Consider the following 23176-nt stretch of genomic DNA (forward strand, 5'->3'; position numbering starts at 1 on the left):
TCCCAAATTTTGCAGGGATAAATGCTAAATGACTCTGATGTGTTAATCTAATCAAAGAAATCTTCTTTTGATGGTATTTTTATAATATAGCATTATATTCATATAGTTTTATCCAACAAACTATAGTATAGAAATCTCATTCATTCCCACCCCCCACCCCCTAATACTTACAAATACAGGGTAATACTTGCTACTACATTTATGACAGATCCTTTAATTTGTGCATAAATGGGGAGACTTTCACTTTTTATATGAAATATATAACATAATGAAGTATTTTTGTAAGGCTTGTTTGATAAGTCACCCATATTGGCAGCTTTGTCTGGCATTACATATGGCTGCAGTACAGGACAAGACATTGACCCTGATCTTGCATTAGTTTTCTGTGCTCTGAAATCACCTGCAGGCTTATGAGAAAGGGCATAGCGTGGATAATGAGACTGGGTTGTCATTGTTGCCTTTACCCAAAGAGAACCAAGTTTTCCCCCCAATCTCATCTCAGCCTTAAGTGGCTATTACAGAGCATGCATGTGACATGCACTGCTAAAGCTTAACCCTTGGTTTAGGAACAATTCTTAGTCTTTGTAATTTCTCTCACTATAGAGGGTCAGGTCTTTGCCCTCTTCCTTCTACCTCCAGATCTGAGAACACTTCTCTAAAATGGCTTTATTAAGATCACTTAAACGAAAAGCCTTGAGGCTATTGCTTGAGTTTACCAGAGCGAAAAACCCAGGAGTGAGGTCAGGATTGTAATACATTCAAGCAATTTCTCATAGATTCAGGTTACAGCTAAAAGAGGTCCTATGACATCATTTAACCCACCCCTCCTTGTTTTATTTACAAAGAAGCCGAGGCCCAGAGAGGTTACGGGCCTTGCCCGGCTCAGCCAGCTCTGTTGTATATGAGAGCTGGACGTGGCCTTCAATGTCTAGGAGGGGAGAGGGTTCACATGGAGGCACTTCTAAGAGGAAGCCTAATCTCCTTCTGAATAGACAGGGACATAATCTAAAAGGTAAAATGTGGCACGCTTGCCCTCTGCCTCTATTTTTTGAGTGACCTGAACAAGTCATTCAAACTCTTTGAAGTTCTTTCACAAAATAGAAATAATATCTGCTGTATGTTACACATAATGATTTTGCAAAAAATTTCAATGTAGAAGCTGTGTTTTATGTGATTGCAAAGTGAATTCTGTATCTGGCCCAGTGTGGGACATGTAGTAACTGCTTAATTGATACTTGTCTGTTGGTTACATGATTATAATATACATATAACATACTAAATAATATTCATGTTCCTCTACTGCCCAATACAAAAAGAGCTTATTTTTTATTGTAATGTGGAGATTTCCTAGTTTGGCTCACCTTGTTTTCAACAGGCTTGTTCATTTACGTGTTTTATAAGTTCAGTTATTTGCAAAGAGGTTTTCATGAGTGAAGTTTCACTGTGCAAGAATTCTTTTCAAACCCAACTTATTTTCTCAGCAAAATTAAAACCTGATTTCCAGTTTTTCAGTGAGCCCAGCATGTTTAAGATTCAGGGCTAGAGTTAAAATCAGAAAGTACTGAGAAGACAAGAGACAGAGAGAGCAGGGGCCAGGCCCTGGATCCTTACTCTTCCTGCCCCTCTAGCCACCCCTCCTTTGACTTGTTCTTAGCGATGTAGAGGTCCAGAATGAGTCTCTCTAGAATGTACCGACCTGCCATACAGGTTGTTTTGAGCTGAAAACAGTGAAAGCTTAAGAAGAGTTGTTTTTTTTTTTTTTTCTTCCCTGTTACCTACCTAAAGGATTTCAGATAGAAAAACCTGCTTCAGGAAGCGATCCTTAGCACAGCCACCTCAGCATGTATGAACTAATTGTGCCAGACAGCAAGGACCCAAGCAAGTCCATTTGCTCTATTCCCCTGCATGTCCCTTAGTTTCTGGGTGGCCAAGTATTTGTTTTCCACATGTTTGCTCTTTCTCATCCACCTGTGAATCGCCCACTCTCCCCCTGAAATCTTAGGCCTCTGCCTCCTTCTCTCTGGTCCAGAATGGCATATCAGCTTCAACTGCACAATGTGTCTTTGAGTCTTATATTCTTATGGAATCTCCATATGCGCATATGTAATAAATTTGGTCATTTTCTCCCGTTAATCTGTCTTGTGTTAATTTGATTATTAGTCCAGCCAGAAAAACCTAGAAGGGTAGAAGAAAAATTATTTTTCTGCTCCCATAGCTACCTGGTGTCTCAGCTCTTCAGTCCTTCCACACCTCCCCCTACACCCGGGTTCACTCACAAGGATAATGGTGTCCCCTCTGCCTGGTCTAGAGCTGTTGGTTTCCTTTTCTCCTCCCCAAGTTTTTATTAATACTTCTAATTTCACTTCCTTATAGTTGCATTTATGGGAGACCTATGACATCCTTTCCCTAAGATGGGATTTTGGTTGTCATTCTCAGAGATCTGACTCTCCTACCTCCAAACCTAGCTTTCAAATATGCCCTTTCTCTAGGCAGAGAAAAGATGTGGCGTGAGCTGCTTCCTCAAAACCTGATCATTCCCTTGGGTCCCAGGAACATTCCCAGTTGCCTGCACAGGGAGGCAGCAGAGCATCATGATTGCAAAGCAAGGTTCTGTATTCAGACTGCCAGCCTCTGCTACTTGCTGACCATGTGAACCTCAGCAAGTTATTTAGCTTCTCTGAAATCAGAGATAATGATACTATCTTTTATAGAGAATTATAGCAAGTTTTAAGTGAAATAATGGGAACCACACAACCTAACAGTTATTTAACACTTAATAAAGACAAACTATTATTATTGTTTATTTTATGGATGGCTCCAAGGTAATTAAAAAATATATATATATTTTTTGTAATAAAAGATGAAAATTTTTTTCCTTAGCAGAATAAAAATGTCTACTGGTTAGAGTATATGTCAATGGAAGAATTTAATGTTCCATTAATTATAGAAGGTAAAATACCAGGATATCAACCAGGATCCCTCATGCAGGAAATTATTGACCCCTCACTCCCCAAATCAACTGAGTTTCAGATGTGTGAGAAGGACCACAAAAAAATCTGGAGAGACAGAACTACAGCTCTAGACCCATCTGGGAACAACTGTCTGTGTAATGCTGATGAGTGACTGTACCTCAGTCCTGTGATTGGGAAGTTCCTGCATATTCTGCACCGAACAGGATGAGTGACCGTTTCAGTGGCTGACAATTGGTAACAGGTTGGGAGCCACAGGAGGATGGGAGGCTCAGACTGTAACCAAGATAGGAATTTCTCTTCTTTGATTGCTGGGCTCAACACCTGAAAAAAAATGGCACACTTTGATGTGTTTCTAGAAGTGAATTTGGTCTCTTGTATAGATGAAAAATATTTTTTCCTTTTCTGGCTCTGTTTCTGTGAGCTCTGCTGAAAAAGTTCACAGCCTGAAAAGTCAGAGGCAAGTCTACCTCCTCAATTCGGTTGTCTGGGATGCTGTATGGAGTAATAATTCTGTAATTTAAACTGGTTATCAGCTGTGTCTGCCCCCAATCCCCAGGGACATTTGCATAACACTCACCCCTTGGAAGCAACTGCGTATAGCACTTTCCACAGAGCACAGGGCACGACTCTCGCCCACGATGGACGGGATCTATAAGAGGGAAGAAAGCCCATGTCACCTGTTAGAAAATGGAGAAATATTGGGCACTGACCTCAGCGTGTCTGGTTGGTGGTGCTTATAGCCATGGAGTCATGAGAATTGGGTGCCTGAGATTGGATGAACTGCCTCAATCCAAGCAAACAAGAAATATGTAGGTTTTGTGCAGTGTATGAATAGAGACAATAGGTGAACAAGTGGGAAGATGTGGAGCTGGGAGGAGAAAAGAGGGAGAGAAGAAAGTCTGGTAATTGGGGCAATACAGGGATGGTGTTCATTGTTGCTTACGATCTCGGTCAAATTATTTTAACCCCTTTTGCTCTTGTTTGCCTATGAATTACATATAATGAGACTGTATTAAAGTTCAGAGTAGTTTTAAAATAAGCTTTTTCAAACATTTTCCTATCATCTCATTTTGACAAATGCCTATTTCCGGCACAGGGCAGGAATCATTATCCTTGTTTAAAACAAGGGGTAACTGAGATTTGCTATTTTGCTTAAGGTTAAACAAAGAGTTATAGCTACAGAACGGAAGTCTCTCTCCTAGACTCCTTACTCTCTTGAGGGGTTCTCCCAAAGCTTTGTCACACTCCAACCTTATGTGTATTCCAATGGCTCAGTCTACACCCACTCAAGGGTTTCCATCTTTCAATCATATTCATCATAAGGAGTTTAGCCAAGGGACTAAGAACCCCTTGTGATTGCCAAGATGGCCAGGAGCTTGGATCTGACATTATCTATATGCACATTTACATTTTCCTGTCACCTCCATTTATGCCCATTTGGGTGCGGATCCTAATTTTGTGTCTGATGTCTTCAACCACACAGGCTGTCAGCAGGCACTCCCTGTAAACTCAAGAGTAATTTTAAGACCCTCCTGCTGAGTCCATCAACTCAAATAAACATTCGTCTAATCAGGAAAGTGGCACTTAGAACCACTTTGCTGACAATTAGCCAGGCAGAAGTCAACAAACATTTGCCTAATAGTGACAAGATGGCTTGAACTTTAAATTGATAATGACCCCATCACCAGCTGAACATGCGTAACTACTCCATATGTTATTTAGCTTTTGTCTGAAAAAATAACTCATTACCCATACTTTGGCCTGTGAATGCCAGTGAACTAACTGGACCACTGATATAGACATTGTCCTTGAGCCCTGGGAAGGGGGTTTAACCTAATTTGCAAAATAAGGGAAGTGTATCAGAAGGGATTGATCTGCCAGCTCTGTGATTCTGACACCAGTCAAAAGAAAATTCACTTCTGTAGTGGGTTTTAACCTACATTTTTGGCTTTAAGCATGTGCATAGAGATTTTATGGATTAATTGCCCATTTGACTAATTTCTTGCAGGTGTTCTATGGAAGAATTAAACATGACTAGATGACATGCTGGCACAGTTGGAACACCACTTGAAATGATAATTAGAATTCTTGGGGGAGGTGTTTGAATTACAGAGTGAGACCTAGAATTTTATATGGGACTCCATCTCTGAGTTCTTAATGGAAGTCAATGGGATTGTAATTTGCTATGCAAATTTCTGCCTTCCTAACAGCTTTCTCAGGAGCTTAATAATGTGTTGGTGGGAGACAGAGCTCTGCAGGAGCTGCCATTTCAGCATCTCATTGACCTCAGTTGAGCCTGAAACAAGGACAGATTTTTCGGGCCTGTTGGATGTGGCCTTAGCCTGAGGCCAGCTGTGATAGTCAGGAGGCAAGTATAGGATTTCTACAGGAGAAGGAAAATGCCCCTCAATCCATCTTCTTTCATCACATGCATCTACACATGGCAGTCTTAGAAGTCTGACTGTGTAAATGAGTGGACAGATTTTCCACTCACTGGTTCTCCACCAGCTTGGGTCCTAAGATGTGGGGATTGCTGAGGCAGTGCCTCTGCTACAGTAGCTCCTTGAGACATGGCTGGGATTCAGCAGAAAACAGGCAGTAATATCTGTGTGCTGCCACAACCACCAGAACAGCTCTGAAATAACTACACCTGATGTTTTAACCTTATTAATTTATAAAAAGTTATTACACTTTTAAGAAATACAAACATCTCAAACATTGTTTGGGATTTTCAGAATAAATTAAACATTAATTGTTATGATCAGTAAGAACTTAACATTTTATATTAAGACCAAACAAAACAGAGGTAATTTTGAATACGTTTTCCCAAAACAAACCATGCACTCTGTCCTAGAGTTCTGATAACTTCCTCTACATCCAATCCCCATCCCATCATAGTCAGATCCCTGGTGCAGAAGGGTACTAGAATATGTCACTCCAAAATATGCCTCTTTGGCCCACATATTATTCAAGCTACAAGCCATTGAAAACCAGTAGATGCAGGGAAAGCTCTAAAAATAGGGCAAAGGTTTTCTTTTGTAAAGAAAAGGTAATTTATAAAGGAAATTTCCATGTGTCAAAGGTGTCTCTCTCTCTCTCTCTGTACCAGGAAGAGAAAAAACTCTTAACAATGCTTATTAGTGGATAAGAAATAGAGTTAAACCTTAATAATAAACCTTACTAAACAACCCTGTTCATCATACTTTCCCTGGTCACCTTCTCATTATTTGCCTCTCCCATTCAGAGGCTCAGAAGCTCTTTTCTTTTGTTTAGCTTAAGGTGGTATAAAAGCCAGAGTTCTAACCACTTCTTTGAGTTACTCATCACTGGGTGCTCCCATGTGATGCACCATGCACATGTTAATAAACTTGTTTGTTTTTTCTCTTGTTAATCTGTCTTTCGTCAGTCTAATTTACAGAGTATAACCAGATAACCTAAGATGGGTAGAGTAAAAAAAGATAATTTTTTCCTTTCCTATAACCTACACCCAGGAGAGTAATGGCAGAGAGTTAATATGGCTTCACCTGTGCAGAAAATTAGTGTGGGGATTTTACAGGAGCTGGACAAAGAATAGAGACATCCTCTGAATGCATAGAGGTAGAGTGGAACGGCATCCACTTACACACAACAGTTCAGAGCCTGCTTAATCTTTTTGCAGAAATTCTTGCTTGGTTACAACAGTTTACATAATTTTAGCATTTAGGTAACATATTTGCTTTAAGGAAGTTAAATTCCCTTGTCTAGCAAAGATTAACAACAATATTAAATTTGCACATCTTAAAGCACAGAATATCATGGAATTCTTAACTATTTGAGTATTCTGCATTTCATTTCATTTATGCTTTCATTAAGCATTTCTTGAAGGCCTTAGTACCAGGCACATTTCAAACCACTGGAGAAATAAATGTGAATGAAATATAATCCTTGCCCTTAAGAAGCACTCTAGTGGGGAAAGCATATTTCTAAGTAACATGCTTATGATGCTAAGGACTTTAGGCTTTACTCTATACACATAAATGGCCTATGAAGAATTTTAAGAATTAGGTGATGATCATTTTGGAAAAGTCGTGGGCTGTAGTATGGAAGTAGAGTTGGAGAAAGGAGAGGCTTGAGTTCAGAGAATCAGTTAGGAAGTAATTGTAATAGATCAGACCTATATTCAAATAATAGCAGTGACTATAGAGCAGAGGAGTTGCATGGATAATTATATTATGATATAATTGATATTGTAAAAATTAGATTCTTTAATAACAAATATGGCTAATAGCTGGAACAAATTTAGAACTCTGAAGTATTAGAGATTTACCTGCTGTAGATCTGTTAGTAGGCTTCTCAAAACCCTTCGAGTCATGCGTGCCCCAGAATCATAACCTCCCCTCTTATTTTCTGCATAGAGCTGAAAAAGAGCTAAGCACATAAGGGGAAAAGAAATCTTTAATTTAAATTCTTGCAATGTATCTTTGAAGAGTATATGCTTTGAATTCTAAACAGTGTATTTGTGGGTATGAAGTGAAGAAAATGGAAAGTTCTTTTTTTTAAGTATATTTTATTGATTATGTTGCTACAGTAGTCTCAATTTCTTTTACCTTAACTCCTCTCTTCCCAGTACCCCCTTTCCCTCCAGCAATCCCACCCCCCTTAGTTCATGTCCATAAGTCATGCATATAAGTTCTTTGGCTTCACCCTTTCTTATATTATTCTTAACTTCCCCCTGTCTATTTAGTATCAACCAATTATGCTTCTTAATCCCTGCATCATTTCCCCATTTCTCCCCCTTCCCCCTCCCAGCTGATAACCCTGCAAATGATCCCTACACCTATGATTCTGTTCCTGTTCTGGTTGTTTGCTTAGTTTGTTTTCTTTTTATTTTTTAGATTCAGTTGTTGATAGTTGTGAGTTTGTTGTCATTTTAGTGTTCATAGTTTTGATCTTCTTTTACTTAAATAAGTCCCTTTAACATTTCATATAATAATGGCTTGGTGATGATGAACTCCTTTAGCTTTACCTTTTCTGGGAAATCTACCCTCCCATTCTAAATGATAGCTTTGCTGGATAGAGTAGTCTTGGTTGTAGGTCCTTGCTTTTCATCACTTTAAATATTTCTTGCCATTCCCTTCTTGCCTGCAGTTTCTTTTGAGAAATCAGCTGATAGTCTTAAAGGCACCCCTCTGTAGGCCACTGTCTGCTTTTCTCTTGCTGCTTTTAAGATTCCCTCTCTATCTTAAAATTTTGGCATTTTAATTATGATGTGTCTTGGTGTGGTCATCCTTGGGTCTAGCTTGTTTGAGACTCTCTGTACTTCCTGGACTTGTATGTCTATTTCCTTTGCCAATTTTGGGAAGTTTTTCCTCATTATTTTTTCACATAAGCTTTCAATTTCTTGCTCTTCCTCTTCTCCCTCTGACACCCCTGTGATTTGGATGTTGGCATGTTTAAAGTTGTCCCAGAGATTCCAAAGACACTCCTCGTTTTTTTCAATTCTTGTTTCCTCATTTTGTACTGGTTGACTGTTTTTTATTTTCTTATATTCCAAATCATTGATTTGAACCCCGGTTTCCTTCCCTTCACCACTGGTTTTGTGTGGATTTTCCTTTGTTTCATTTAGCACAGCCTTCATTTCTTCCCTTATGAGTTTGCTGTACTTAAGTATATCTGTCAATACTGTAAGCATCTTTATCACCAGGGTTTTGAACTCTGCATCTGTTAGGTTGACTATCTCCTCATTTGTTCGGTTGACTATCTCCTCATCACTTAGTTCTCCCACTGGAAACTTGATTCGCTCCCTCTTTTGGGCCATACTTCTCTGTATCTTCATCTTGACAGGCTCCTGTGTTTGTTTGCCTCTGTGTCTTAGGTAGAGCTGTCATTCCTGCTATGTAGTAAGGGGCAGAGCCTTAGGTATGTGTCATACAGGGCAACCCATTTCACCATGTTGTGACGCTGTATGTTGGGGAGGGGTCTGAGAAGGAACAATGCCATTTGCTCAGTACTCGCCCCTTTTCCAGACACTTCTCCCACTTCCATATGGGACTGGCACTTCTCTAGTTGTTGCCCTGGCTGTCGTTCCCAGAGTGAGCAGGTCTGCAAATATTCTAGGACCATGGGGGCCCTTTAAACAAGTGTACACTGCTGAGAGACCAGCAGCTTCTTCCTCGGCCCCAACCCCAATGGTTTGCACAGTTAGAAGCAATGAGGCTTTATTGTCCCTGGCACTGGAACTGTGAGCTGTGTGGTCTGGTTTGGTTCTGGGAGTGCTTCCCAGGTGTCCCTCTCAACTTTTTAAAATGTTTGACTGTGCTTTCTGCCAGCCTGCTGCTGCTGCCACCACACCACATCCTCTCCACCCCAGCTCTGCCTCTCCTACCTGTCTGGATGAGTATTTCTTCTTTATATCTTTGTTTTTTGGACTTCCATGCAGCTCAATTTTCTGGAACTTCTGGTTGTCTCTAGTTTTGAGGTAGTCGTATTCCTTCTTAGTTGTGGAGGGAGATGCAACGTGTCTGAATAGGTCTCCATCTTGGCTGGAAGTCTGGAAAGTTCTTTGTTTGATTCTTCATGTTCTATTTTGAAGGCTTCCAAAACTAGATAATTTGATAACTACTGAAAACTCAATTCACATTTCAATCCTTTGATAATTCAGCAAGTCTATGATGAATACCAGGAGGTTGGTAACAGCAATATGAGGAGAGTCTCAGCCTTTAGAGTAATAGTAACCACTGGTGTCTGAACAATCCCTACACAAAGAATATCAAGGATAACCACATTGTCAATAAGTAGAAAGCATAGCTCAACATCTTGAAAAATTCTAAGTCATGCTGAGTATATGCCAAATAAGAGCCACATGGCTGAGATATAGGACTGAGTGAAGGTAATGCATTGGAGATTTAGAGACCATTGCATTTCAGACACTGAAAACTCCTGCATCTCTTACCTCTGTATTTTGTAAGAGGGCTGTCTCCTGAGAGGGCAATCAAGGCAGCGGCTGCAGGTGCAAGCTTGAGAAAACCTGTTCCTGTGCTGTATGGCAACAAAACACAGAGACAAGAATCGGAAAGGCAGGGTTATACTTGGTGAAGTGGTTTATTAAAAACATAACTGTTGATAGACGTTTCTGACATAATATCAGTTCAAGCTCTTTGTGGTCTGTTTTCCTATATCTAGAATTTGACAGAACTAATTAAAATATTTCACCATTCATTTATGTGTTCAGCTAATATTTTTTGGGTGCCTCCACTCTGCTAAGCACAGTGCTAGCACTGGGGATATAGGGGTCCACCCTGTTTTCACAGAGCAGGTAGACTCACTTGCCTGGAAACCAAACAACAGAGACAAGGACCAAAAGGCATGCAAAATGAGCAAACACTTATACATAAAAAATCACAGGCCCTCACTTAGAGCTTCACCATCCTTTGCCCACTGGCTGTGGAGGTTTCACACCTACAAAACAATGTATTAAAAGCAAGAGGATTTTTTTTAGGTATGTTTTATTGATTATATTGTCACAATAGTTCCATTTTTTTCCACTTTGCTCCCCTCTTCCCAGCACCCCCCTCTCCCAGCAATGCCCCCCACACCCCCAGTCCATGCCCATGGGTCATGCATACAAGCTCTCTGGTTTCTCCCTTTCCTATATTATTATTATTTAAATTGATTAATTGATTAATTAATTAATTTTTATAACAATAAAAAATAACATTCCCCCCCTCTCAAATTGAGACCCTTTATAAGCTTATGGAGGACAATGGGTGACAATCTCATGATCCTCTAGTAAATGCAAGAGGATTATTAAGGGCAGATGCTGATATCAGAAATCACAGTCAAAAGTTTAAAGTTTAAGGAGGTCAAAATCATGAAAATATCACTTGGGAACATGTTTATACATTATTTGTGCAATAAAAATAAAATAAACTAGAAAAGGAAACACTGTAAGGAATTTGCCAGACGGTTAAACTGTGCTTGCCTCTGTGAGGCAGGCTTTTGGGTGACATTTTTCTCCTTTACTCTTTTCTGCACTTTCCAAGTGTATTATATTCATTATGAATTTTGAAAAGCCCATTCTAAGGGATGAGGTTCACTGGGTCAAATCACATAAGATAAACATAATGAAAGGAGACAGAAGAATGGTAAACCCCAGAGCCAGCAAGACATGGAGAAACACACACACATGAAGACATACATGCATGCACTGACTCCAGGGCATGCATAAGCAAGCCTTTGACATGGTCTAAACTGGTTGGTAGGTACAATGAACTGAATGTTTGTCCCTACCTAAGTAACACATTGAAATCCTAACCCCCAGTGTGATGGAATTTGGAGGTGGGACTTAGGGAGATGATTGTATCACAAGGAAAGAGTCCTCATGAGTTGGATTAGTGATCTTACAAAAGAAACTTCAGAGCACTCCCTCACCCCTTTTGTCATGTAGGACACACGAAGTACATGGTCCTCTATGAACCAGGAAGCAGTGTGGGGTACTGCTCCTTGTGGTTTCAGGAATTGTAGCCCAAGCCATGAGCCAGGCACCGCACCCACCCCCATCTCACCCCCAGAAGCCTCTAAGTCTCAACAGAAAACTGGAAGGCGGAGGCAGACAGGACCAAAAGCCACTCACAGGGTTTCCATGGGAATTGGATTTAAAGAATGCTTATTATGCTTTAGAGCTTGCTCTGCTTTTTTTACCTCTCAGTTAACTATAAACAATTTCTAGCAAGAAATGTGTGAAACCTTGTACCTAATGCCAGTATGGCATCAAGATATTTAATAGACCCTAACACAGGCTGGTCACTGTGATCTCTATATTGATACATGTAATCTGTAACTGTCAACTGTAACCTAGGCACCTAAAAGCTATTGATGATTTATGAATTTTGACCTTGTATCTCCCATGCATACTCTTCTCAATATAAAGCATGAGGAATGGAGGTCTTGCGCTTTCTCCACTAGAGGGAACTGCCACCTCCTTTTCCCCCCAGACAAAATACAGTGTCCTGGATAAATTTGTTCCACCGTGGTTGTGAAACCTCTGCTGGACAGAGTAGTTTCCAACTGAGCCAGGGCATTGGAGGCAGCTCAGCCTCATCTGGTGCCCGACACGGGGCAGATCAGCCTCAAAGCAGGTCCTTATCATGCACTGGCCAGCACCTTGACCTTGGACTTTCCAACCTTGAGAACTATGAGAAATAATTGTTTGCTGTTTATACCACCTACTTATGGTATTTTTGTCGCACTAGCCCAAACAGATAAGACAATAGGTTAGCCATTCGTGCACAGATTATTTAAACTTACCCACTGTAGAAACAAACAAACAAACAACAACAACAACAAAAAAAAACACCAAAAACTAATAATTGGTTACAAAGAAATAAGCAAGAAAATAAACTAGTAGGGACTTAAGAGAAAAGTGTACATTTTCACAAGTGTAGATGTATAATTGTCATAGCAAAGGGTGTGCATGGTCTCTAAAGTGGAAATGAATTTGTATAGAAAAAAGTAATGTGAAACTTTTTCTCTTTTTGCAGTCCATGGGTCATTTATATTAGTGAAACTAATTAACATAACTTTTTCATTCCCCTCCTGAATGAATAATGCATTTGTGGAAAACAAAGAAGCCATCTTATACATTAAACCATAAGCAATCATTAGACAACACCAAATGGTTAATGATCAGTGGCAAAAAAAACATTGCCCCTGAGGTTGTGGTGTGACCTCTACATCCTCACCTGTCATACATCGCAGTGAGGAGGCTCAGAGTGAGCTCTGCAGCTCTGGGGTGTACCTGTCCTGGCTCTTCCACCCTGACTTTCTGAAACAGGTCCTGGAGGGTCTGGAAAAGATGCTTTACAGAGAGGGGGCTCTCTCTTGCTTCCCAGAGACTTGGGCGTAGTAGGACATGCTGAATCTGAGAACTGCCAATCAAGTCCACTGTGGAAAGCAAGTGAAGAGTTGAGCCTGATTTTCTGATGGGAACAAAAGGCTTCAAATAAAGCAAATATCAGTTAGTATTTAATAAGACTGTTTTTTTTTTTTTTTATGGCAGCCATTTCCTTTAAAGAAAATTAGATATGACCACTGTTTGGATACATATCTCTTGTGCATAATTCAGATGCTACTATTCTGACAGCCAGTTTGATTCTGGAAAAGTGCATCTGTTATTAAAGCATATTGTAACATTATTTTCAGCATAACCTTTAGGATGTTGTTTTATAGAATGAAGTTGAAAGGAGAAAAAGTGAAAAACTTAAAAAAATAACCTTCCAAGGAATTAAAGACACTCTGGTGAAAGGCTGCAGAAAACACTTTTATATTCTTTAAATCGATTGAGCAAATTTACTTTTCATGTTCAAATATTGTCTGCAGCCTAGCTTCAGAAGCAATATTGTGTGTCAAAATACAATTGTTTTAGTTTAAAAACCCAGTGATCTTTATATAAGAGCAGTTGCTGAATTTAGTATCAGACTCTTTAGGTCCCACCCTTGCCTCAGTAATATTTCTTTTTTGATCTTGGTTCCATTAGTATTATTATCTGAGGGAGGCACGAAATAAAACTGAAGTTGCTTACAAAAAATAATGGTTTATTTCCTATATATTTTTTACTACCTCCTAAACATTTTACAAGGCAGTGAATATAAGGAAGAATGAAATAGAACTAACCTTATGGCTTCTTACAGATGGAGGATGACAGACAAAATTAATAAACACCCAATTGTATCATGTGAAAGATGGGATGGCAGCAGCACCATGAGCTGCTGGCATTTAAAATGCTTCAGCCTGTGACATGATAAAACCCTGCACTTTTCTCTACTTCGTAAATCAATCTCGCAGATAAGAAATCTAGCAAGGATAATAAAATTTTTTATTTGTTCTCTGATACTGCTTTTAAGGGGAGTGTCTGAAGAAGTGAAGAGTAGGTTCCGGGATGTGACTTTAATAAAAACCTGGCTGCAGGTGGTGGAGGCTGCCAGATCTTTTATCGTTACTCAATCGCAAAGCCTATCATCTCAGCCGGGCATGCTGCACACGGGACGTTCGTGACTTCTGCTGAGAGTTCTGCATTACAGCAAAACAGATAGTGCTGGTATCCATTCATCTCACCGCAAGATTTATGCAGCGATGTTCTCCAGATCCTGCTGCCTGGAACTCGCACTATGTTTTACCTCTCTGTATGGGGCTCTCTTGGTTTCAAATTTTTATTCAGATAGCTTTTCAAAGTAGGATTTTCAATTACTAATTTTGTGTCTTATTCATATTTCCCATGAGTATTGTTTATATTCACTGTTTCTGATACAAGGGATAATAAAAAAGTACAAAAAGGTACATCTGCAAATTACATTGTTTGTACCCAGGCAATAATGACAGAGGCATATATAAACATTTGCTGCTCACTTTCTTTAATAGGAGAAATTTTTCAGGGAAATAGCATAACAGAGGATATATTTTTAATGTGCCTATTTGGCCTTTAATTGATCTCTGGAATAACAAATAATCATTACAAGTGAGTTTATTTGTCTACATTAGTAATTTTTTAAAGTTTTTTTGTTTTTAAGTCAAGAATCCCTGCTTCAAAAGACCCTTATACAGAAATGCACTATGGAAAATGGAAAAAATAGAGTCATTCTGGTTGAGGAGATGGTTTTGAGTTTTCTAAGGTTGTCTATTCTTCCTTTCCCAAGTTTTGTGTCCTTCATCACACCCATGAACACGTTGTGAAGCACAATTTGAAACTCATTGGTCTATATAATTAGGTAGAAAGTAAAATATGAAAAAATTCAACCTTTAAGAAAAATGCCATATATAGAACACAGCTTCTTTTAGGCCTGATATGATAATGTCATAAATCATTCACATAAAGGGATTTTTAAAAATATAATACAGAACTTATTAGAAATCAATAACTGTAGATATGCTGAATGCCTGTTGTTTTCCACAGCCAGGACCCAATTTATTTCCTGTTGGAAAATTTTTACAGGGTAGATCTTTTTATAGTATTTACTTTATTTTGCTTAGATAACAGTATAGGAAAAGAAAACCATAGCTTTCAGTTAGATATAAATTTAACACAAAAGAAAAGTTCACAGGAAATTCTAGACATAAATTTAAAATTTATGACCCAAGGATTATTCATCTGAACCTACTTCTGCATGTTCAGAGAGATAAGAAGTATAGATTGAAAATGAAAATCTTGTATGGTAGAGAAAATTTAAAAATTTTAAACTTAAATCTACAAGTACAGACTCTAAACTAACTTATTTTGTAATTTTATTTTGTTTTGTATCCTGAAAAAGAAACTAATTTTCTTTCAGCAACCAAATAGGAAAAACTTTTAAAAAATCTTCATCCAAAAATTATTTTCTTTTTCAATCAGTGAAGCTCCCCTTAGGTTGACCACAAGTGCATCTCCTCCTCCCTTTGTCTTCTGTTACAAATGGAGGAGATGCACAGATCCAGCTTCTTTTTGTTTTCTTTGTGAATTTCCATCTAACTCAGAATCACTTTATTTCAAGTGTTCTACTTACGTTGACACATGGTTTGCACAGATCGTAATTTGAAGGCTGTTCTATAAATGGAATTCTCAATACTATTAAGAGCATCTGTAAAAAAAACACACAAAATAATGGATAAGTGACAGTCTCATTATATAAATCCCATGTCCTAGAAGGGAGACCTAGAGATCAGGTAGCTGTCCTTTATTTTTCAGGCATGGAAATGAAAGTCTAGATAGAGTTCTCTTTCCTGTCTAGGAACAAATAATAATGGTCTACAGAATCTTAGGCTCAGGGGACCCTAGGCCCACCCTCTGAGTCCACCAAACTAAGGAATTCACCAAAAAGTTAGGATTCATCCACAAATCTGCCCACTTTAAAAAAAAAAGATTTTATTTATTTATTTTTAAAGAGAGGGGAAGGGCGGAAAGAAAGCAGGGAGAGAACATTAGTGTGTGGTTGCCTCTCACATGCGCCCCAATGGGGGATCTGGCCAGCAACCTAGGCATGTGCCCTGACTGGGAATTGAACCAGCAACCCTTTGGTTCACAGGCCAGCACTCAATCCATTGAGCCACACCAGTCAGGGCTTGCCCACTTTTCTATGTAAAACAAAACAGCCTTATTAAACAGGATAAAAAACTCAATGTAGAATATACACATATGTATTTATGTGTATATTTTTAAAAAACCCCAAAGCTATCCATCTATTCATTCATTTAGCAAATATTTATTGAGCTCTTACACTATGGCCTTGGCATGATTCCTGGCCTTTGAAACATAGCAGTTAACAAGACAGATAAAAAAATCCCTGCCATAGGGAGCTTAAATTCTAGTGGCATTTGCCAAACTGGTGATAGTGGATTTCTCCTAGTGCTTCAATTCCGAGTGTTCATAGTTATTTTCTCCCTGCTTATTGATATTACCTAAATTTTTAATGAAGAGCATATGTTATTTTTATAGTCAAGACAGAATTGTTAATATACCTTCTTTTGAGAGCTTCTACTACAAAAATGGCTAACAATTCTGAACATTTATCAGGCACTGAATGTTTATTTACCCATTTCGCAGTGTGGAAGAAAAGAGAAAGCTCTGGAGCCACACACCCAGTTCCTTTTTCCTTTGGGGAAATTTACTTTTTGATCTATCTTCTGTCTCTTCATCAGATAAATAGAGAGCATAGTACATTCTTCAAGGGTATTTGCATGATTTAATACAAAAATGTAGATAATATACTTACTAAATTATCTTTCTTACTTCTCCCAATTTCCGACAATTTAAATTTGTTTCATTGATCCTTCAAATTTGATTTTAATTTTGTTGAAGAGACTCATAACAATCTCACAACAGAGCTTGTTGTTGCCTAAGATGGAAATGATTAGTCTTCATATGCAGAAAAAGTAAACTCAAAAAATGCCATGGACCACGGAGCTCATATGACTTTCATTATCTAGACTTAAAATTCTCAAAACTGCAAGCTTGGGAGCTATGCTCTTGAGTTTCTACCATGCACCAGGCCATGCTTCTAGAGAGGTTTGTAAGTAAGTCATCACAAAATAGCTATTAATATGTGTTAATTTTTTCAGTTATCACACACACACACACACACACACACACACACACACACACACACACAAGACTTGAGTGCACATTAGGTTCCAGGCACTATGCTGGGTCCTGAGGACCTGAAGGTGACTCAGAAGTTCTCAATGTCCAGAGAGATACGAGCTCACTGGGCTAAACATACAGGAATGCATACTGAAGATGTCCTAGAGAAGGTGAAGTAAGAGCTGGCTCTTGAAAGAGAAGCATACAATTTTCAAAATATTAAGTGGAATGAAAGGTTTGCGGAAATGAGGCCACAAGTGCAGGGAAGAAGAGCATGAGCAAAGGTACAGGGTATGAGGATTACAGAGGTCAGAATGCTGGAAGGTGTAAGAGAGACTTTGGGGAGAGAGGACAGAAGGCCCTCTGAATTCATAAAGAATCTTGCCTCAACTTTTGATTATGTGTCTGAAGGTCAGGGTCATTATCAGGGATGGCACAGAGATTTGGTCATTAGCATTGGATTTGGGCAAAACCATGTCCATCTATTAGATTGTTTAAGTAGAATGGTATAAGTGAAGAGAAAATGAGGCTAAGTAACAGAACCCCTAAAGAACATAATATTTAAGTAACAGAGGAGGAAGAGAAACCTAAGAGAAAGAATGAGAAAGGAAAGCCTAAGAGACCAGAGATAATAATAGTAAAAAGGCCAAGGAAGGTGAGTTTCAGAAGATCGAGACAAGCCAATACTTCAGCATCTGAAAGGCACAAGGAGATCATCTATGGGCTAAATATAGTCTCTATTGTGTGTGTGTGTGTGTGTGTGTGTGTGTGTGTGTGTGTATGATTACCTTGTTTATTGAAGCCTTTGCAAAAGCAATTTTAGTGTGGTCATGAAGGTCAACATCAAACTACACAAGATCAACCAATAACTGTAGGTGAAGGAAAAACATAAAAGAGGACAGTTTTTCAAGATCTTTAATCTGAAGGGAAGATGAGAGAGCCATAACTAGAATCACACATAAAATCAAAATTCTTTTTCAGAAAGAGAGATTCCAGAATGTATGTTGGGTTGGGGAGGAAAAGCCAGGAGAAAGAACGAGGTTGAGGATTTGGGAAGTGGGGATCCAGGTGGCATTTGATATAACAAAGTCCTGGGTGTGGGGAGCATGCATGTCTGAGGCCTTCTGTTTTCTTTATGAAGTTGGGGCAAGTTCCTGCAGAGTGAGTGGTGAGAAGGTGGCAGAGTAGAGCGCTTAAGGAATCACGAAGAACTGAGTTGTTACAAGAGGAAGTGAGAGAGGATACCAGCCACAAACTTTGGAAAAAACTGCCAAGCAACTTCGCATCTCCAATGTATCTTGTAATAACAAATCTCAATTAAATAAGTTGATTCGCCTAACACTCACTTGGAGGCAAGATTTTACATGCAAGCAAGCTTTTTAAGCTCAGGACTTATGTGTATTTGTTATGCTGCAGGAAAGATGTCCTGGAAAAATAAAATTATTTTCAAGTTTAATATCAGCTGATTACCCTTAAAACTCAAAAAATTGTGAGTAGTATGTATGCTCAAGAAGTATTTGTGACTAGAAACACACTCAGCTCTTTAGCCTTTGCTAAGCAGGCTCTAAGAAAGTGAATAATGGGTTGCCCTGTGGGTTTTATCAGTTTAAACAAATGCAGCAGGATAATTTATGGTGACATTACTTACTTTCTTGTTCTTGAAGCAGTGGGAGAATTTAAAGAATGAAAGGGAATGTTTTGATGTCCATTCTTGTGTGTGTTCCAAGGTCTTTGCTCTTTTTACTCCCTTGAGAGATTCAACAGCTTCTTTGTGTTTGAGGGGCTGCCCTGAAGCAAACGCCGCTCAGGCCTCAGTTTAAAAGGCCTATCAAATAGTTAATGCCACCCACAGCAATGGGAGCATTGGAATCAACACTACTAGAAGTTCATGGACTAAAATCAGGGGTAAGTTGTTCTTCTGAAGCAGAAGAAAGGCGAATGGATGCTGAGTGGCCAGAGGAACAGGTTCTCTCTGAGAGGGCCTTTGGCACATCAGATACCACCTGGACCCCCACATCCTGAATCCTCAGCCTCATTCAATTTCCTGGCTCCTTGTCCCTGACCCATATTTACATTCTGGACTCCGCCTTGCCTTTGCAAACCCATCTTGATTTCAGCGTTGTTCTAGCTATGGCTCTGTCCCCTTTTTTATTGGGGGAGGGAGGGTGGAGGGGCTGAGGCCTGGACAGGAAGTTGGGAGAGGTTTCCAGGGCTGCTCTTCCTAGCAGTTCCCTGGGTGGAGAGAATGACTGCATGCTGTAATCTTAGAGACCAGATGCTAGGCTTGACAAGGGTTTCTGTGTCCAGTTTTGACAGGGAGTCCCTCGTCTACAAGTGGACCCCACAGCCAAAGACACGACGTATGGCAAATGGTGGTCACCATGACATTTTAGACCAGATGTTTGGGATAAAAACCTTAGAGGTGTCTGTCTGTCTCTCTCAAAGGGGTGGCTTCTTCGGACTTAACTCACTGTAAATTTCATACCAAGCAGTAACTTTACAAATACTTTGGTTTGGTAAAGGATGCTTCTTGCCCTTGAATGTTGTAGGGTAAGTCCGAAGTGTTGCACATACGGGGACTGAGTGCTAGGCACTATGTTAATCACTGATCAGATTATAGCACTGAGCCCAGTCAGACCCACCCTAGAGGAGTTAGACCACTTCGAAGGCCTCTCCATGAACATATATTGATTCAATGATCAATATATGATTATAAGTCAAAGAACCCACCTCAAGTGAATGTGAGCTGTGCATAAAAAAGCCACCAAAACAAGCGATTTGTTTAAAAACTCCCAAGTTTTTCTTTTTTGAACAGATGTACCCACACCAAAACCCCTGCAAATTGTTATAAATATTTTGCTGTTGAATATTTCCTTATTTGTAAAAAGTTCTTCTTTTACAGATAGGAGTTCAAAGTTAGAGTATGGGAAAAGCCAGAGACACCTCTGCGCTGTGTCCAAAGTAAAACAAACTGAGAATTAAGATAACAGTCTGGAAATAGTTTACAAAAGTGTAATGCCCAACTTTTTTTTTTTTCCTTCTGGAAATTGGCCCATTTTTGTGCCCTGGTTCCTCTCAGATGTACCAAATGAATACAGAGAATCAGCAAACCAGGGATTCGACAGGTTCCCAGATGCTGCTCTACCATCTGGACCGCCACCCTCCTGTCAAGTTCTGTTTGCAGCGTCATCTGAGAAAGTTATGCAGCATAACATGGCAAGCTGCGATCCAGTGCAATGGGAAACATGAATGTGTGTCCCAGGTGATTCACCGCCAGCCCTGCTTCCTCAAGGCTCTTTTATTTTTCCTGCTGGTGGGAGAAAATTCAAGAAAGAAATAAATCTCTGGATAGATCAGGCCCAAAGCTATGAACAAAGTAGTTTTAGATGCTTAAAGAAATAATAACACATGCTAAATATGGTCTTGTTCATGGAAGCATTTCGCCTGGGAAACATGTTTCTCTCTAAATGACTCTTTAATTTTGTTTTAGCCAAATCAATATGCATCATTTTCTACAGGTGCTAAGAATATAATAAAATCTCTTTCAACTGTCCAGCATCTAGTTTGATGATCCAGAAATAGATATTTTAGGCCAGTGGTTGTCTAAGTGTGGTCCCAAGTAAGCAGCATCAATATTGCCTGTGAACTTGTTAGAAATGCACATTCTTGAACCCCACCCTAGACCAAGAGAGTCACAAACTCTGGAGGTGAAGCCCAGCACATTAACTAATCCTGCAGGTGATTCTGACACACACTGAATTTGAAACACATATCTTTAGGGGGAGAAAATTGGGCTTTGCTGCGTTAGCGAGCATTCTGTGTTAAGCTTATTAATATGGGGGTCTAAATTTGGGAAACCCAAGGATAATACGAATTTCTCATGATGTTGTTTGAGAGAAATAACTTGAGTTGTTACAGAATTTTATATAGAACAAGTGAAGTTAACAATCTAGATTTTAGCTAGGGGAATAAGGTTGCAACTTGATCCAGCCATAAAAGTGTCATAGACGAGTCCTGGGCCTAAGCTGGTATTCAGATGTGTTAGAAGAAAGGGAAATTGCTTCCTCCATACCCATTTATCAAACATATAATAACAGCTGTGGGCTCTTTCTCCCAACTTTGGGCCCACGTATACTGTGACTTAACCCCTGACATTAAAATACCTATAGTGATGTCATTTTAACAGTAAATTATGAGAGTAATTTTAAAAAATAAGCCCCTTCTTGTAATTAAAATGTAATTAATATTGAGAGTAAGTCTTTTGTTAAATTATTTTGGTGCTTTGGAGACAATAGACCAAATACTCTTACAAAAATTTCTGTTTAGAAGAAAAAGTCTTCTAAATCAGCCAACAGATGTTTTTTCAGCCCATCAAAATGTCTACTCTGCTGCAATTCAGGAGTCTGAAAATACAACATCTGTGCCTAATTTTTTTGTTTACAAATTGTGCTTAGAAGCTGGACAAAAAATACTCACCTTGTTTATCTGGGTCCATTTCAGGAATTTCTTGGAAAGGCAGATGGCAAGAAGGTCCTCCTGGCTGAAAACAAACCAATATCCTAAGCAGAAAGTTTTGCAATGGAAGAATGGGGGCGGGGGAACAAAAGGTCAACTCAAAGTCATTTCACCTGTGGAACAAGAATGTGAGGTGGTTGGGGGAGACTCTGCAGTCTCTTAGGGGGGTAAAAATAAGGAACATAGGTGTAGAAGTTTCTTATACCGGTCATACTTCTGGGAATTTAGAGCTATATCTCTGAAACAGAGAGCAGCCCCTGAAACTAATACCGTGACTACTTAGAACTTTTGAGGCATTATAAGTTAAAGAGTGAACTGGATTCTCACTTCAGAAAAAATGTAATTTTACTTGAATTTTGAAAGACAAAATTTGAATCTCTCAATGCTTTTTTTCAATGCTTGAATGTCTAATATCAGTGTGCTAAACAATTCTACATATTAAGTTTCTGACCAATGCTGTTTAAACACCTTATCACACACAATTCTATATTATTTATTTGAAAAAGAGTGGTAAATTAGCTACTTACCTGTTGTTTCACATTGTAACTATTGTTCAAACACACATACACACACACACACATATATATATATATATATATGTGTGTATATATATTGCATTTAACAAAAGATGAGTTATGCTATAAGAAAACATTATACAGTTCTTAGACATTTCTTAACATGAGCAGTTGAAAACTGTTTTTAAAAGTAACATAATTAAATTTAAATAGTACTCTATCCACTTCTAATGAATCAACTAAGGACAAATTATTGAACAGATAAGTAATATTTTACAAACAGAGAAACTAAAGCCAAAACTGATTACATTAGTTCTTTAAAATTATGGTAGTAATAGTGATTGCAGATTTGTCAAAACTAGGAAGGTTTCAAATATATTCAAGTAAGATTTGTTTTAAAAGTCACATTAAATGAAATCAGGTAAGAACTCTTCTTGGTGTAGAAATGCCCCCCTGCTATTTCTTCCTAAAATCCCCAGGCAGGTGCAGAAGGATCCAGCCTCTTGTCCCATCAACAATAGAGCAGGAGATATATCTGCTTCCATGCCAGGCCCTTACCTTTCTTAGTTTTGTTGGAGAAGCACTTAGTCAAACATTCTGTATAAGTTACTCAGCAGTTTTGGAAGAGTAAAAAGCTGAGTAATAACAGATTTCCAGATGTGGCATTCCTAAGAAGCATGGATGTCTTGTCCTGACTGCCCAGCAATTGCATGCAAAACAGTGACATTGAATCTACACCATCTTTCAGGGTTCGGAGAAGTGCATGCATTAGTAATAAAAGATCTTGAATAATTTAAGGCCACTCCAACCCCTCTGTTGCAAGGGACTATTTCCATATTAATTTCACGTGGAGGGGAGGTAAGTAAAACATCTTCTGGGAGCTATTGAGAGCCACGGTTAGCATAGAGGTTAGAAAACAGTAAGAGGGGCTCTACATTCCAGGTAACAGCCACCTTCCTGAACATCCCAGGTGAGAATAGCTTAAGACTGGAATCTAATTTATTTGATTAATTCTTTTACAAATACAGGGGTACAGCCACATATTTTTAAAAGGCACAAAATCTAAGGTACATTTCCTCTTACAATTT

At 39.0% G+C, this 23176-nt stretch overlaps 1 protein-coding gene across 1 annotated transcript in view; it reads right to left on the bottom strand.

Moving 5' to 3' along the window:
• DYTN (dystrotelin) overlaps window positions 1–21553 on the bottom strand; it is a 55171-nt gene extending 33618 nt beyond the window's left edge. Inside the window, exons 1-7 of the mRNA XM_090268671.1 lie at window positions 21535–21553; window positions 15485–15559; window positions 12692–12893; window positions 9904–9989; window positions 7279–7379; window positions 3550–3621; window positions 3130–3293 (exon numbers count right to left, since the gene is read on the bottom strand). Of these exons, the coding sequence (XP_090124797.1) occupies window positions 3130–3293; window positions 3550–3621; window positions 7279–7379; window positions 9904–9989; window positions 12692–12893; window positions 15485–15559; window positions 21535–21553 (719 nt within the window). The remainder of the gene's footprint in view (window positions 1–3129; window positions 3294–3549; window positions 3622–7278; window positions 7380–9903; window positions 9990–12691; window positions 12894–15484; window positions 15560–21534) is intronic.
• Between the last annotated feature and the right edge of the window lie 1623 nt (window positions 21554–23176).

This window comes from Furipterus horrens, unplaced genomic scaffold (genome assembly GCF_987537825.1).
Source record: "Furipterus horrens unplaced genomic scaffold, mFurHor1.1.pri manual_scaffold_1, whole genome shotgun sequence".
In the NCBI taxonomy this organism is placed as follows: Eukaryota; Metazoa; Chordata; class Mammalia; order Chiroptera; family Furipteridae; genus Furipterus; species Furipterus horrens.